This window comes from Pipra filicauda, unplaced genomic scaffold (genome assembly GCF_003945595.2).
Source record: "Pipra filicauda isolate LSUMZ 115617 unplaced genomic scaffold, ASM394559v2 scaffold82_size2718185_pilon, whole genome shotgun sequence".
In the NCBI taxonomy this organism is placed as follows: Eukaryota; Metazoa; Chordata; class Aves; order Passeriformes; family Pipridae; genus Pipra; species Pipra filicauda.
Genome location: NW_024105009.1, coordinates 1,227,783 through 1,244,463, shown reverse-complemented (window position 1 = coordinate 1,244,463; position 16,681 = coordinate 1,227,783). Strand labels below are relative to the sequence as shown.

Genomic DNA, 16,681 nt, shown 5'->3' with positions numbered 1-16,681 from the left:
TAAATGCTACCATTAATTGCTGGAGCAAGCATCTAGTGTGCTTTCTGCAGAGCGGAGTCTCTTGTTGACTTATTCATTTTAGGCACCATTTCTAGACTTTAAAACAAAACTGGAATGAGAAACCTGCTGTAAAAAGGCATGATATGCAGACTTTAAGTTTTGCTGAATAAAGTGACAACTCCAGTTAATCAGAGCTGGTCATTAAGACAAAGCCTTCAGAGAACAGCTATTTCAGTCACTTAGACAAAGGTAACAATTTATTCCTTATTTATACTCCTTTCTGCTAAGGTTTTGCCCTCTCACCCCCCAGGCAAGCATCATTGTTTTTACAGCTGGCTTCACGGAAGCAGTTGTTTATGAATGGCTGTATTGCTTCCACTATAACTGTACACACTCTAGTAACTCACTCAAATGCCAGACCCATTTCAGCACGGATAACCAGAGCTGTCAGTCACCAGAGCAGTGGCTCTTCCTTCTCCCTGTCCCAGTGCAGCCCAGATCAGCCAGTCTCGCTCAGGCAATCTCTCCCCTCCTTTCCCACTCCAGCTAATGGCACAGGATTATAATTTACAACAAGACAGCAAGTGGTGAGTGGCTTTCCCTGCAGTGCTGGTCTGTGAATTACTTCTCACTGGGGTTTAGGAGGGGATGTCAGTCCAGGACCTTTACTCTCAGGACCACGAGTATGGCTACAGCTGCATTATTTTATTCCCAGAGGCCGTTGGAACTTGCAGGAGGGACGGAGGAGAACGGAAGGAATGAATTCCTTCCCCGCCACGCACAGGAGACATCTCCAGCACAAAACTGCAGCAAACTCCACGTCTGCCTTGCAGCTTTTCTGCTCATCTCTCAGCAGTGAAGGCAAATGCCAAATGCTGCTTAGGGAGCGCGGAGCCTTCAGAGTAACGGATGGGGGAGAGCAGCTCAGGGAAAGGTGAGGACGTGTGGGTAATCTTTTATCATTTGCAGCTCTGTTTTAAACTAAAACTCTGCGTTGGCTGCTTACACCAAAAAAATTTTAATGGCAACATTCAAGAGAGAAGGAGCTATTGCACTCTGATACCCAGCCTGGCCTGTAATATGAAAGCTTCTGGTTCATTAGAAAAGATGTACATAATTCTGAGGTCTTTATGGTTCACTTACCAACAATTACAGGAAATTCAAAGTACAGAGTGTTCCTGAGCTCTCATTCCTTAATATTATTAACTTGAGAAGAAATGAAACTCTGAAAAAAGCAGGTGAATCTCCAGCACTTTACATCCCTGAGCTCTCATTTGTCTTCCTTTCCTTTGTAGTCTCCATCCCACCCCCAGTTTGATGTTATTTTGTTCTCCTGTGTGTTGGCTTTCCATCTTTTTGCCTCTCTCCTTGCACTGCTGTCCCCTGGTGTGTTGCTTTGTTCCTTCTCTACTAAACATACCATCAATAGCCAGTGAGGGTTTGGTGACTGTCACCTCACAGCTGGGGTGCAGGATGAGAAAAGAGACCAGAACAGCTCAGTGAAGTGAGGCATTGAAGTGACCTGAGCCTCAAAGCCATCTCAAGTCCTGAGAAACTCCGTTCCCAAAGCTGTGGAAGGGCCACCACAAACCAGCCCTCAGCCAAATGCTGAGGCCACCCTGGTGTCACAGGACGAGGCAGCAGAGTGGGCAGCCTCGGGTGACAAAGCAGGACAAAGAAAGCCAAAGTTCCTTTAGCTCCGGGAGAAGGGCTTCTCTTCCCCTTCTCCGCCCCACCAGTGGTATCAGAGTGCCCACAAATACAATGCCCATCCTCCAAAATCAATATACTCCCTAAACACAGCCAGTAAAGATCCCAAGCTCTCCTATAACAGGCACGATGAGGGTGGATGGGAGAAGTGGAGTTGCACAGGTCTTTCTTTCACAGCCCTTTTGTGCCAAGACACATCATTCTGATAAAGAATTTGCCCAAGCTCAAATACTCAGCCTCAGCAACCAGAGGGTTAATTAACAAGCTATGCAGGCTGGTTATAGCCAGCAATAAGCAGCCATTTATTTTTCTTTAACAAAAAAAGAAGTCAGTAATTCTTGGAACATTTATTAACCCCCTAGTAAAGGCAATTACTGTAAGATAAAGGTCTGCCAGTCTTGCATTACTATAAATTGCTGCATGTTGCTTTTCCACAGCACAGTAATGTCCACAGCAGTGTGAATAAATGCTAACATTTGAGTTTTAAGCTTGATTCAACCCCCTCGATCAAACATTTTTAGCAGATCTTCACTCTCACTGGCTGTTTGGCCACAAGAAAAATAACCATTTTATACAAGCCCAAAAAACGCAGGATGCTATTTCACTGACATACTGTTTTGTAGCTCAAATTAAGGTAATCTCACTGATACACTGTTTTGTAGCTCAATTTAAGGTAATCTCACATATTTTCTAACATGCAGAACCGAAAAGAGGAAGGGGGTGGGAGGTGCAGAACCCAAAGATCATTCCTGCTGTCTACCAGATTCTGTAGTCACATACAACATAAAAAAAATAGCAGCTATTAAAAAAAAAAAAAAAAAAGAAAAGAAAAAGGCTTTGTAATAGACAGAACACTGCCAACCAGCTTTAAATTGAATTACACAGCCTGCTAATCTTTATGATGAAATAAAATTTCTTCGAACACTACACATTATACTAAAATCTGCAGTGCTTTCTCCCCAGCCCCAAAGCTTTCTCTCTGCTCAAAGTAACTTCTCCATGCCACGGCCATTGTTCTTTCTAGGCAGGAATGTGATGCTCCTCTAGCAGGAAGACTTATTTTAATTAGATATTGTTAATAGGGTGCGAGTGGTGTGAAAATTTAGGAGAGAAGTATTTTTGCACTTGGTGTTTTTGATGCAACATTAAATTTGTAAGTGACAAAATAAACTGATGGTGTACAAAGAGTCCATCCTCTGACTGCTTTCTGCTGAAATCATTCTCATTGTGATCCATGGCTGTGGCAGCAATACTGGAAGAAGAATCTGATGACAATGTCTATAAAACTTCCTATTTGAGTGGCATCAGCTGTTTCATGCCTGGTCAATACAACCACCATAAATGTCTTTTCTCTTTTAAACTGGATTTGAAGGAAAGGAAGAACTATTTTAGTTATTTTATAAATTTGATTTGGTTATGATTTGTTATTAAAAACCTAGTCATCCCCTCCCCCTTCTAAGACAACATCAGCAGCCCAGGGAAGCAGATCCAAGAAGTGACCAAGCAATTATTGTGACAGAAAACCCGTTCAAGAATTGTGCAATACTTTCCAGTGCTCACTGGCTCCCTTCTTTCATTGAAAATTACCAAATGAATACATTAGGTTTAAACAGAAGAAGAGCCACTCAATCCAGAACATTATTCTCTTGGAAAGCACATTTCACCTGAGCCAAGTTTTCTAATGGCTGTCAAATAACACCTTTATATTGGGTTTGACTGACCATGGCAGTTCGTAAAGAGAATTTTACACTTTATCTCTAGGAGTGAATACAGTTTAAAAAAATCTGTTTCTCTATATGCCATTAAGAGACAGCAAAAATAGATTTTTGTGAAATCTCTTCATGAAACATTGCCAGGAATAATAAGAGCAAAACAAGAAAACACTGATCAGATATGAATGAATTTACACTGCTCCTCAGGCATAAATTCCACTTTAGTCAGTGGAAATTTTACTACCTTGACACTCATTTTATCCAATTGCTTCTATTCTACCTTTTAAGTTATAGCATTCTGTTTTCCGCAAAGCATTTAGTATCTGATCCAGAGCAGAGGACAAATATGAAGAAGCAGCTATAATAACCACAGCACAAAAGGAGAATTTTGCACTTTTTTCCCACTTTTGTCATATTTCACTGTAGATTGCTAAATCAAGAAAAACTATTCAGCCTATTACCAAAAAATCAACATGGCTGTGTTTTCCGACTATTTTATAAATATAATAAAATGTAACATTCAAATTATTTTTGTATTCCTCTGAGAAGAAAAAATAAAATTAGTAATAACATATTTAAAAAGGTATATGCAAATAAAAGCTGAGCACTGATGATTAATTCAATGAAGCCACATGGGAATTTAAAACTAAGTACAAATGGGAATTTAACCATGACATTAAACACAGGTCAAGTTAGAACAAAAGCAAGGCAAATATTCTTAAATAAAATACTGCAATAAAACCTAAATAAAGTAGTTTTTAAAGACTTTATGGTAAAGACAAAATGAGATACATAACCCAGAGAAGTAAATAAGTGAAAAACCCACAGAACCAAAACACTTTGAAGACTCCACGTTTCATCTTATAAATCTGAGGGGGTTTTGAATGAAACTGCATCAACACATTCCAAACTCATAGTATTCAGCATCTAGAAATAATAAGCAAGCGGCCAGCTTGGTCTGGATCTTGCAAATCACGTGGTATGAGAAGGACAGGACAGTGCCAACTCCACCAACTGCCTTCAGCACACCCAGCTCAGCTCAGCCTCTTATTCAAACATCTGCACCCCATTCCGGTGCCTGAAGCCTAAGGAAGCTCCCCCCCAGAGCCATCACCCAAGTCACAGTTGTTCTCAAAATCAGACTAATAGATTTTTCGAGGAGTTGCCTCCCTCTCTCCCCAGAACAGCTGTGCAAAACTCGTACATGCTCACAGGATTAAAGCTACCTCAGCGTTTTCTTTCACTTGCAGTGAATGCAATTTATTTTTTTTTTTTTTCAAGTGCTGAGAGTTTTGTTCATCAAAATGGTATTTTATGTTTAGTCAGTTATTCATCCTAGCTATAACAAGTAGAGCAATGTAGAGTTCAAAATATGCTCCAGATGGCAAAACCACAAATCAGAAATAAATCAATTTATAAAAATGGAAGAGATTTGTTTTTATTGCCATAATTTTACTTTAAAATATTCATAACCTTGCTTCTGGTTCTAAATTAGTCCAGAATACTCTGAGCTAATACCCCTCTGAATTTGGAGAAATTTAGAGCTTACTGGTTTTTTTTTTTAATAAAAAAAAGTGTAAAGTCAGATGCCAAAATAATTCACATCAAAAATATATTTTTAAGGAGCAAAAGGCCTCAAGAACAAATACTTCATCACACTGAAACTGTTCTCAGTGTACATTAGAAAAGGAACACACTTAGACAAAACCCTAAATGAAACATGCCTGGAGAGGAGATGAAGCCAGATAAAATGAGGGAATAACTAAGCCAGACCAGAGAGACTGAGAAAGGATAAAAGTGGAATGTGACCCTGCATTTTTAAGCAGTGATAAGAAAAAAGCTTGATCTTAGTATTGTACTAATTCTGTACAGCTCATTTTTTTTTTTTTTTCAAATTAAATTACACTACCTTCAAGATCAAACACTATTTTGGCAGGTGTCTGGCTTCATAGTGGTGAGTAAATTTCAAATTTCTATGGCACTAATGCATAAATTCAGGTGTAGACTGGAACCAAGTGTCTGTCCATACTTCTGAGAGCAACACCACATTTCCATTTGGTCATCTATTCCATGAAACAACCAGCAAGTCCAAGCTGATGCTGCTATTTTCCATAATTAACACTCACATAAAAATGAACTTTAAAATAATTGACAATAGTTTTATATATATACAGTGTGTAATAAGAAAACCTCCACATTAAAACTGTATAATCACTCTTTTCTTCTCACTTTAAGCAACATGATCGAGGAACTACAGTGCAGAGAAAAAAAAGCTGAATTTTTTTTTTAGCTCTGTCAACAATGTTTACGCTAAAGACAAGCATATATTGTAGGCAAAGAAATATTGTTCCAGTACAAACCCATATGTATTTGGCCACTAAACCATTCACAAAGTTTGTGGAGTCATTATCCCACAGAAATTAAAAGATATAGACATTAAAAACACTTTTTTTTTGTTTAGAAAGACTCAAAAGAAAAAAAACATGAAACAATTAAGTTGCTAAATCCCAGAACAACTCAGGAAAAACCTAGCTAAATTCAACACTCGGCTCCACAGACAGTAACCAGCAGTAATTTCACCTCCTGAATTTATTTGTTTGTACAACTGCAGGATTTTGTCTAGTTTGTGCAGTAATATGCCTTGTAATAGAAGTCTTGCATGGAAAAGTAAAAAAAAAAAAAAACAAACAAAAACGCAGAACCCAAAAATTAACACATTAAGATATAACCTCTAAACAAAAAAAGTACAAACCTGGTTGTTTGAGAAAAATTACTAAACTGGATGCAAATTATTCACACAAGTAAGGATATGCACAATCAGGCCCATACTAATTGAGCACAATAAACATATCGACACTCATTAAAGATCTATCTGCCAGAATTTATCTTGGCTTTCTCTTCAGTTCTTATGGGTTATTCAATCACTTCCCATCACCCAGGAAAGGAAATATTGCACTATGAAGACAAGAGCTATAATTGGATATTTCTGTATTTCATTTCACATGTATGACTGAACGAGAATGGATGGGGAAAATATGAACAGAGATAATAATAGTAAGTTGAAACATTTAGTAAGAAATCCATTGGGGACAGAATAACATCTCAACTCTTCCTCAGTACATAATGCTGTGTTTACTGCAAAATCAGTTACTACAAGAGATTTTTAATGAAAACAATTATAAATTTAAAATAACTGTGTTTAAAGCATTTAACAGTCCCTAAGGTCAAGTGATTACAGCAGTTACAAGACCCAAGGGACGTGTTCACACCAAAACAAAGTGAATAAATTACTTCAGCCAGCGTATGTAATCAGTAAGTGACCACAGAGGTTATTCAATGTATAAGCCCAGATGACTCCCATGCAAAACCAATAATGAAAATGTAACAGCCGAAGGGAAAAAGCACACAAACCAGCAAAAGTTGCAGGAAGGGCTGAGAACTAGGAAGAGTGGGAGAGAGAGCGTGGAAAGCACGTTCTGTGATTAGGCTGTGGAGACAAGGAAGAACGATGAGCGTTAATGGAATGGACAAATGAGATGCTGAACACTTTTCCCAGGTGAGAGACCCAAATTGTTGCAAAGGGATGCAAGTCTCACAAAATACAAAACTGCAGGGCTGACAGAAGTGCTCTCAGCCCTGTATAGCTCTGGCATATGTAATGCTCAGTGAAGTACAAGCAAAGCAGGAGTTCAGAATTAACCATCTCAACTTTCCTCTTGGCCTTACTGCCAAAAAAAACACGGGCTTTGTCTTTGTGTCTTAGTTATTCCATTATACAGTCCTAGTGGAGATGAGCCCCTGTTTTTTAACCACAGAGTAGGTAAGATAAGCTGCAGAATGAATCCCAGCTTTGATCTCACTTCTCTCCCTCATGGCACAAATGATACAGGTGCATTGTCTTCATCACAGCTTCACAACACAATTGCCAGTGGAGAAAACCACGCCCATGAAAGACAGGAAAACACTTTTCTATAGGGACAACGTCATATTTGATGGCAGTTCTCAGCATGTTGCTTTGGAATGAGCTTTCTACCAAGTATGATGAAAAAACATGCCTCCCACCATACAGCAGAAGAAAAAGGAATCCCACTTGTTCCTGTACACTGGTATGTATTTTTTCAACTATTGCATGTCATCACCTCACAACACTGAAGGTATTAAATCCTCACAATACACACCGTAAACAGTAAAACAGAAAATGGTAAAACACAATTACCCATTTTGTAGGTAGGAGCCTGAAATAAAGTGGCAAAAGTATGTGCCTGACTTCAGTGTTTTGATTCCAGGTGAGGAAGGGACAGCACTGAAGCAAGTTTTGACCAACGTGGCAAGATTTCACAGGGGAATCAATTTGCTGTCTCACTTTATGCCAGAAAACTGGTATTGTCATATAGAGGAAAATGCAAGTGGGCTCTGTGCATGTAAAACAAAAGGTTTTCTCTGCACCTGAAATATGAAAGCCTGAGCCCAAAGCCAGTGGGTCCTCCCAAAGTCAAAGCTTCCAGTTTCAATCAATCTGACTGCCAAAGCATGCAAAATCTGCTTCCTCAGGTAAATCCTATACTGACTTCTACAACAGCTATACATATATGCTAAGAAAGTCCCATGGTAAATTATTGAGGCTGGAACACAACCCATCCAATAATTCTTCTGCTGCAAATGTTAAGCCAAGGACCTATGTGATAAAATAACATCACCTTGAAACACCTGTCAAACACAAGGAATTCCAAGTGGCTGCCCATACTGTAAGATTCCCCACCAAAGGGTGAAACCCCCCCCAGCAGATTACTTGATTTGGCTTTCTGCAGCACTAAGTCAGTGCTTTCAAATGCCAAGCACTGGGCACAGGCTGTGGCTGTGTCAAAATAACATTTGTGCAATTACTCGGAGTCCAAAGAGGAATTCTGGTGGCCTGACACTGCTGTCAGCAGTGCACTCAGGGCAGACTTTGGAATCTCCAGAAGGCAATTCCTTCTCTGGAGCTACTTGGTATGCATAATAACAGAACCTTGTTGAACAGCAGTGCTGCCCAGCCTCTCTAGAGGACTGGAGCTGGGCAGGATCCCACTCCCAGGGAAGCTGTGCAGCCTCCCACTGCCATTCCCTTGCTTACTCCTTACCTGCTTGCTCCTCCTCCTTCACAACACTAACACTTAGACATTATCACAAAGAACATTCAAAAGCTGAGGAAGATGATTCCTGCTGTCTCTTCCCTCATCCTATGACATATCTACCTGCTTCTCCTACTGCTTCTAAATTCCCATTCCCAGAAAAAGGATAGTTTTGAGCCTATCGAATCTAGTACTGCTTTCTAGAAGTAAGAACAATAAAACTAAGTTGCAGTGATAAGGCAGTATTAGGAGGCCCCAGCCCCACATGCACAGCAATAAAAGGAAGGAAAAACACTCTTTTAAAACTGGGCTGTGGAAATCAGAGGAGGTCAGGTAAAAAGAACAGTGTGGAGGAAATGCAAAGGAGGATGAAAAGACAGACAGCGGGGAAGTTCTTCTATTTCCTTTTGTAAATCTAAAAGTTCTTTACATATCTCTTGAAGGGTCAGCCAAGGAACTCTAATGGAATGAAATGATGCTATTAAAGGCCTGTGGAGATGCAGCCGTCACACAGCAGGCAAGGGAGTGCAGTGACGGAGGTAAAGCCTGGTCACAAAGCTACGCTTTGAAAGATTTTTATATAATGCTGTAAATTCATTCTAATGTTTCCTGAAGATCAGTTGCTTGAGTCACCTTCAACTCTGAGTGCTTCTAGTGCAAGAGGTGGCATGGCAGTACACAGCCAGCTACCAGTGGCATTTATAACAGGAGCATCCTGTACAATTTCCCCTCCCTCATTTTGGTTTTCTGCTGTTGCAATTTAATTGCCCTCAACTCCAGCAGTATCGAGGCACTGCTGTCCAATACAGCAGAGTATGAAAAGTATTCTATCAAAGGGAGGCTGACTGCCTGTGGTCCAACTTAAAATGCCAGTATTCTAACTCAAAGGGGCAAGCACCTGAATAAAAACTCTCCTCTTCCAAACAGCATTATTGATTCTGTCATACTATATCCCGGGAAAAAGGACTTTCATCGTTTCCAATTATGTTGTAGCTTCCAGTGCTGCTTTAAGTTATGGTAAACCCAAAAATACAGTGAGCAACAGTTTTGGCTGTGGTTATAAAACCCCCCAGCATCAACTAATGGGACACTGTATGCATTCATATGAGGTGCCACCACCTCCTCGGCACGCTCGTAGGGCTACATGGTTCTTGTCGTGGAATGACAGAATCTTTTCCCCCCAAAATAATGCAAAAATACAGCAAAGCATCTAAATTTGTCTTAATTAACGGAATCAGACCAAGGCTAGAAACAGCACATCACATGAGGACAAGTGAAGTAAGGGGGTGGTGGTGGTGGGGGGAGATTTTCAAGTGCTCTAATTCAATTAGGAGGCAGTGACTGACACTTGGACAGGAGAGGTTAATTGGGGTCACCAAAACGCAGTAATTCCTTACCTAACCAGTCATTAAACTTCTTAACCTCTGAGGGCAGTCCCAGTTCGGTGAAATCGCCCGTGTGCAGAAGGATGTCCCCATAAGGCATCTGGATGCCATCTGTTCTGGAGTGCGTGTCTGAGACGCAGACAAATCGCGTGTGGCCCGCTGGTTTTGGAGTGTCATATGGGATAGGGTCGACCCTAAAGCAGACACATAAAGAGCTCGTAACAGTTACAAGGTTAAAACCCCTCACATCTATTATTTCAGGTATCAGCACAGATCTCTCTCTGCAAAAGTGAGAACACACACACACACATACAGACACACACACACATTTACACACACCGTGCTGAAAGGACTCTGCAACACAGCACTACCAAAGGTCCAGCAGGGACCACAGTGCTTCTTAAATACTTACCTGGGAAGGAAGGAAGGAATATTAGAATATACACAAGGTTTGGCCAGTTTCTGACACTAAAGTTAGTTTAAACATTGGAAAAAAATGGATTTAAAGAGACTTTGAATTCAGATATATGTTTTCCATCATCTGCCTTATGCCATTAAATAACAGGTTTCACAGGTGGGCCAAAAACAGGCTCTCACTCGAGCTGGGCAGCTTAGCAGCTGATTTTGTTCAAGGGCATAGGCACTCCCACAGATTCCAGCACGAATATTTGTTTACACACAATCAGGTACATCCAGGAGTGCTTTGATGAAGCCTGGAAACTGCAGAACTGAGTCTAATGATAACTTCTTAAACTCACAGAAAATCCTGAGCTCATCTGCCCAGAATCTATAAAGTCAGGAACTAACATGCTAGAGCACTAAGCAACCACAGAAAAAACCATTTTTTTTCTACAGCCAACGATGTTAAAAATTTAATTCAGCTGGTTATTTGCAAGCTACATTTGGTAATTTGATCTTATCAACTGCACGTGAGCATAGAAGTTTTGTCTTTTTTTATCTTATTGAGGCAGAACAGAAAAAAATAATAGGCACGAGAAATGCTTTATGCATACTTGGTGGTTAGAAGTTCTAATTTGTAGCAGAATAACTTAAATACAGAAGGCAACCCACTGCCTACTTCAGACTAGCAATTATTTCTCTGCAGAGTTACCGTAATTTGATTTGCTCAGCACTTGAATAGCACAACATCTGGATTAGTGCCACAGAAAACGCCATCCCAATTCCACAAAGCTTCAACTCATTCCAATTGATGTGCCACTTTGATCATGGTTAGAGCTTAGCTTCGACTAGAAATTTTGAGGTATTTAGGAGTTATGTCAGAATAATAGTCCACCTACATCTCAAGCTATCAGAGCAGTGAAACCAAGCTCTAAGTGCTTTAAAGCATCCAAACAGTGCTGTTCTAAGACAACAGACATTAAAAAATCAGTGACTGAAAGTAAACAGAAAATTAAACAGCTTTTATTAGTTTTGCTCTCCACACTGAAAAGAAAAACAATTATCACACGTCACTGTGAATCTCTTTGTCTTAAATCCCCACAGTTGTATTGAGATGTATGATCAGCAGTAGAAAATAAAGCAAAAACCCTAAGAAAAACACAGGCTTTTGAAGTATTATTCTAGTTTACTGAACTGTAAACTAAATTAGTATTTAGTATTTGCTATACACTGAACTGTGTGAAAACTTCTACCTGTGTTTGCAACTTCAGCTCCCTACATAGGTGAGAAAAACCAGAAGTATATTCCAGTGTGCAATTCAGTTCCCTGCACTGGGGAGATTTAGAGTGGTTCCAGAAATCAAACTCCACGTGGGTATGTCCTGGTCTCCAATGGAAAAATGCCCCCAGGAATGCACTTACTAGCAAGATTTTACCAAGTCAGAATCTAACTTGATTTTGTTAGAATTTATTCTAAAAAATTATATTTGTCAGAATATTAACAGCTAAAGTATTAGTGGGGGAAGGGCTATAGGGGAGATATTTGTTACATTGCATTTTCCTAGGTACCATAGTTAGTATTTGTAAATAATTATATATTAATTATTCAGTAAATAATTAATTTCTAATCAATCTGTATTTACCATAAAAATACCATGTCTGCTTGCTGTGGGCCGCTGAATTAATTGCCAGAATTCAGGTTCTGATGAAGTTTACTTTAAAAAGAGATTCTGCTGCTGGCTGGACTGGATGGGAAAAGGTTATTTCAGTAGACAAGTGGCTTTTTTGGCCTTGGTATTGTACCTCCTATTCCACCCAAGGCACCAGGTACAATTATCTGAGCCTTGCAGCTGGTTACCACTGCAGAAACAATCAATGGATTTTTTCTTCTCTGCAAGGGTCTGAAATTAATAAGGTTATTATTACAGAGAAAAATTCATTTACCCAATGAAATTGCCCTGCCAAGGTGGGCAGAACTGTAATTATAGGCCACAGTCCTTTTGTATTTGGTGCCTTCCTTCCAAATACTGAAGTTAAGCCCCAACTTTTTCAATCTTATGTCACACAGTAAACACGAGGGTCCCCAAATCAACACTTCCCCACTTCCAAGTGTGTTCATTCCAGGCAACACAAAAAATAAACACTTGCTTTCATCACCACCACACACATACCTTGTTCAGAGAAATCTCTGCTTGAGCTATGGCCAGCACTGCCTGCCCCTGGGGAGTCCAATTTTGTTTGTACACAGCAGCTATGCTTTTGCTATTCTCTGCAGTTTGCTTCCAAGCCAGCCCTGTTTTGCTTGAGGCAATCCCTATTAGAGTAGGACACCAAAATCTGGTTTCGGATTTTTCTATTCATGCAATGACTCACTTACAGAAAATTCTATAATCAAAATTCATTAAGTTCCTGACCCTTCTTTCTCTCCTTTACAAACACTATGATGTTGCCAAGTAACCTTTTTTCCCACATCTTAGCTTTCTTCGCTTATTCGGTAGCGCTTGCCTACTAAGTATTTGAGAGTGAGATACTGAAGGTTATTGTGTTCAGTCCCATCAATTTATCCTACTCAAAATAGTCCTTCAATAGAAACTTAATAAAAGTGGTGTTATTGCCAGTCCTAAAGGCTTAAGTTTTCTTTTCATTCACACCTACAGCATGGCAAACAGTAATACCAGAGTCTTCTTTTCTGCTGCATCACGAGGGGGTTGGCCTCTGAAGGCAAAGCACTGCCTGTTCAGCTTTTGGTGACACCCTGCTCACTACCTGGGCTGTGAACATCTGATCACCTCACAAGCCAGCAGCTGGGGATTACAGACTGGCATTTCTAAAAGCTCTGTCATAGTTGTGCACCTGACCCCCACCGCAGTTCAACAGCAGATAAAACAATTATTTCATCCCTGTCCACCACCACTCTGCTCAATCAGAGCACATACCTAAGAAACTCAGCCTCATTCTTTACCTTTGCTCCAAACACAGTCTATACAGCTCACTTTGACACTCTCATCACCACCAACACTTTATTTTTTCAGTCTTCTTGGTGTGACAGACTGAAATGCTTTACAGATTATTTGATGACTGTATTTGGAAAAGCACGCTCATGGAGACGTGTTCATACATTAGGATTGATACAGTAATCAGAAAATAGAAAAACAACCTAAAATAGCCAACTATCAGAATGAATGAGGATTTTTTTTTTGCTTTAAGTTAGTAAATTACTTTGAGCATCCAACTTCCTTTACAAACAGCTATTAATAGATATTTATCAGTCCTAAGATATGTTACACCTTAGAAAATCAGGCACTTGGCTGTTTTTAAAAAAGTTTATGTAAGACCCAGAAAGAAATCCCATAAGGCAGTTGAGCAATGACTGCTTTCCAAGATCGTGACAGTAATGTAAGATCTGTCACATTTAATGCATTTATGACAAGGGTTCAGGAATCAGAAGGGACAACATAACCTTCATACACTTCTATAAGAACCTTGTTTATCAGATAAGTACTTGGCTTTACTAAACTGCCCTCACCACCAGTTGTTCTCATTTGGAGCAGGAGTCCCTCAGGTACAAACCTCAAATTTGCAGTTCCTCACACGTTGCTCACATGTCAGCTGTGTATTTCAGCCCAAGCTTACACTGGTTACTCATAATGATGTCGTATAAATCAGCAGCGTCGGAAAGCACCTCTGAGACAGAGAGGGCAGTGCAGCCCTCCTACAGACACAACTACACTGGGACCCCATCTCAAAAAAATTAAGAAAGGACACAAGAACCATTTTTCAGAAAGAAATAAAGACTGATTGCAAATGATAATTCTGCATGGGTGAGTTTAAATGCTGAAAATAAGGGTCTCGGGCTGCGTTAGCTGGTCCCTGGGAACGCCCGTGCTTGGAGAGCCAAGCCCAGAGCCTGTTTGCTTCCCTGCTCTCTCGGGTTTTGAGATATGCAGACTCCAAATCCCCTCTTAGAGTGTAATTCCCAAGACACAAATTCATCCATGAAGATGGAATAAAAATCTTAAAACATTAAGCCAGGAAAAATTTCCAGTACCTAACACTGATAAATCACTCCGATGAACGCAGCACCTACGCTGGATAAAACATTTACAGACGCTGAAAATCCCTCCTCTGCCCCCACCTCCTACAATTCACATCAGCCTTGTTCCTGCTTACAATCCACCACACTTCAGGCTGGCTCTGCTGGCATTGCTTCAGGTGAACAAGTCAGCAGGCAGCACAGAAAACCACGTCATTTTACCCTTTCCCAGGCTCACCAGATGCATGAATAGTCCTGTGACATACAAGCCCATGTCCCTCCTAGACTGTGTCACATCATATGCTGGGCCTTTTCATCTCAATAATTACTCCACTGGGTATATCTGTGACTGAATTTGTGGGTTTGTTTTTTATGACATCTAAATTAGCATTCATTATACATCCATTTATGCACAGACTTCAAGTCTGTGTGCCACATAAAGTCCGTGTGTGTTGTTGCACTTACTCTGTCTTGGGAGTCACTTGCAGACATGTTATCTAGGAACTACTTCATATTTAAAACATATCTATATAACTAGCTTTTAAAAACCCACCTACTCATACTTGCTATGAGCAGTCATCATGGTATTTATTTACAGTCTAGCTTCCTCTTGTAAAATTTCATACTCTTCTTGCTACTTCTATTTTCAAAATTTGTAAACCAAATACTTCTTCAAAGAGCCAGTTAGCTTGGTATATTTATTTTAGGATTAAAATGCAAACATTTTCTGCAAAAACACTTTTAAAAGCTTGTTTCTAAGTGCAGCTGTAGCTCCCCCTCCTCAGCTAAGGGAATGAAAGACAATTGTTTTGAAATCAGAAAACAAAAGCAATATATTTTCTACATCTTCAGGTTATTTTCTTTTTTTTTTTTTTTTAATTCATACATCTGTCTCTACACATGCTCCCTCTGGCATGGAAAGTTCATGAGAAAAGAATGGGAATTTCTGTGAAAACTCCTTGCTACAGTACTTACAGTATTTGTTTCTGTATGCAAATCTCACAGCTTTGTTAAATGGTGATATTTGTTACTGCTCTTAAGAGCCAGTCCCAAGTCCTGGAATAGGGTGATCATGTGAAACCTGTGGCTTAATTATTTTTGTCAAAATATGTCAATAAGTCTCTCAGTTGAAGAAAAATGCCTGAAATGCACCTGTATGCCCTGCAGCATCCAAGAAATGGAATGAAAGTAAAGGATGTGTAATGTTCCTATATAAAAACAAATAAAACTCAGGACTATTAGGCCAACCTCATAACTTTAGAACCAGTTTTTAATGCCACAAACTAGAAGGACTGTATTGAAACCAAGCTGTAAATGTGCCTACATTTTGAAGCAAAAATTTAAAATCTTAATTTAAAAATCTTCCAAACATTAACATAAATGTACCGTCATTTAAAATGCAGTGTCATTTAAGTTTATTAGAGCAGAATGATGGACACATTACTGAAGACTTTAAACAGCATCAGATTAAAAACTGCAACTCCAGCATCACGTGTGGGGCAGAAAAGAGTGCCCTGCTCTCCTTTAGAACTTACTCGAAATCATTTGAGCTGCTTCCCTGTCCCAAAGAGCAAGTTTCCTGTGCCTGTGTGCTCAGCACTGCACATCCCAGCTGCTCTGGACACAGTTCCCTAAATCTGGAAGGCATCTCGAAAGACCCAGACATTTTTCTTCTACTGAAGCACTCTTATTTCTTACAGTTTATCACCATGACAGCACCCATCTCAACACCCAACACTTCAACTCCCCTGTGTATCTCAGCTGCAGGGTAAATGCAGTCCTAAATGAGACCCTACACGATGAGGGCCCAATCATATGAACCTTGTACCCTCCAGTGAAAGGTGGGCAGTCTGCAAATCCTTGTGCATCATATAGATACCCAGTCAGAAAAAACATACACATGCCCATACACAGAGCTGATTTTTTGAAAAAGCACATGCTGAAGACACAAAGCCAAACACTAATTTCCTCTCGGTAAACACAATGAATGCCAAAATATAGTATTGCTTTAGCTGGCCACTGTCAGCCTTTAATTGTTTAAATCATACATATTAACGCTTTTGTTAACTTGACTCCATCTTCCAGTATGGCCAAACATCAAGATAACATCTGTTTTTGTCTCTGACTGAAAACAAAGTGATGCAAATACCTTTCAACACTCTCACTGGTAGGCTTTATATGTACAAGCACTCATATCTAAGAATAGACTACCCCAAATTCACTAGAAAGCCACACCTCTTCTGGAAACCTCCATGTACATGTGTCACCCACCAAAGCCTTAGAGGGTTCTGGAAACTGTAAAACAGAGGTCTGATATTTATTTCAGAAATGG

At 39.8% G+C, this 16,681-nt stretch overlaps 1 protein-coding gene across 4 annotated transcripts in view; it reads right to left on the bottom strand.

Annotated features, from left to right (window-relative positions):
- Positions 1–16,681, bottom strand: part of MPPED2 (metallophosphoesterase domain containing 2) — a 127,241-nt gene that overhangs the window by 57,787 nt on the left and 52,773 nt on the right. For all 4 annotated transcript variants that reach the window (XM_027735720.2, XM_027735723.2, XM_039390480.1 and 1 more), the window contains one exon: positions 9,931–10,112. In XM_027735720.2, the coding sequence (XP_027591521.1) occupies positions 9,931–10,112 (182 nt within the window). The remainder of the gene's footprint in view (positions 1–9,930; positions 10,113–16,681) is intronic.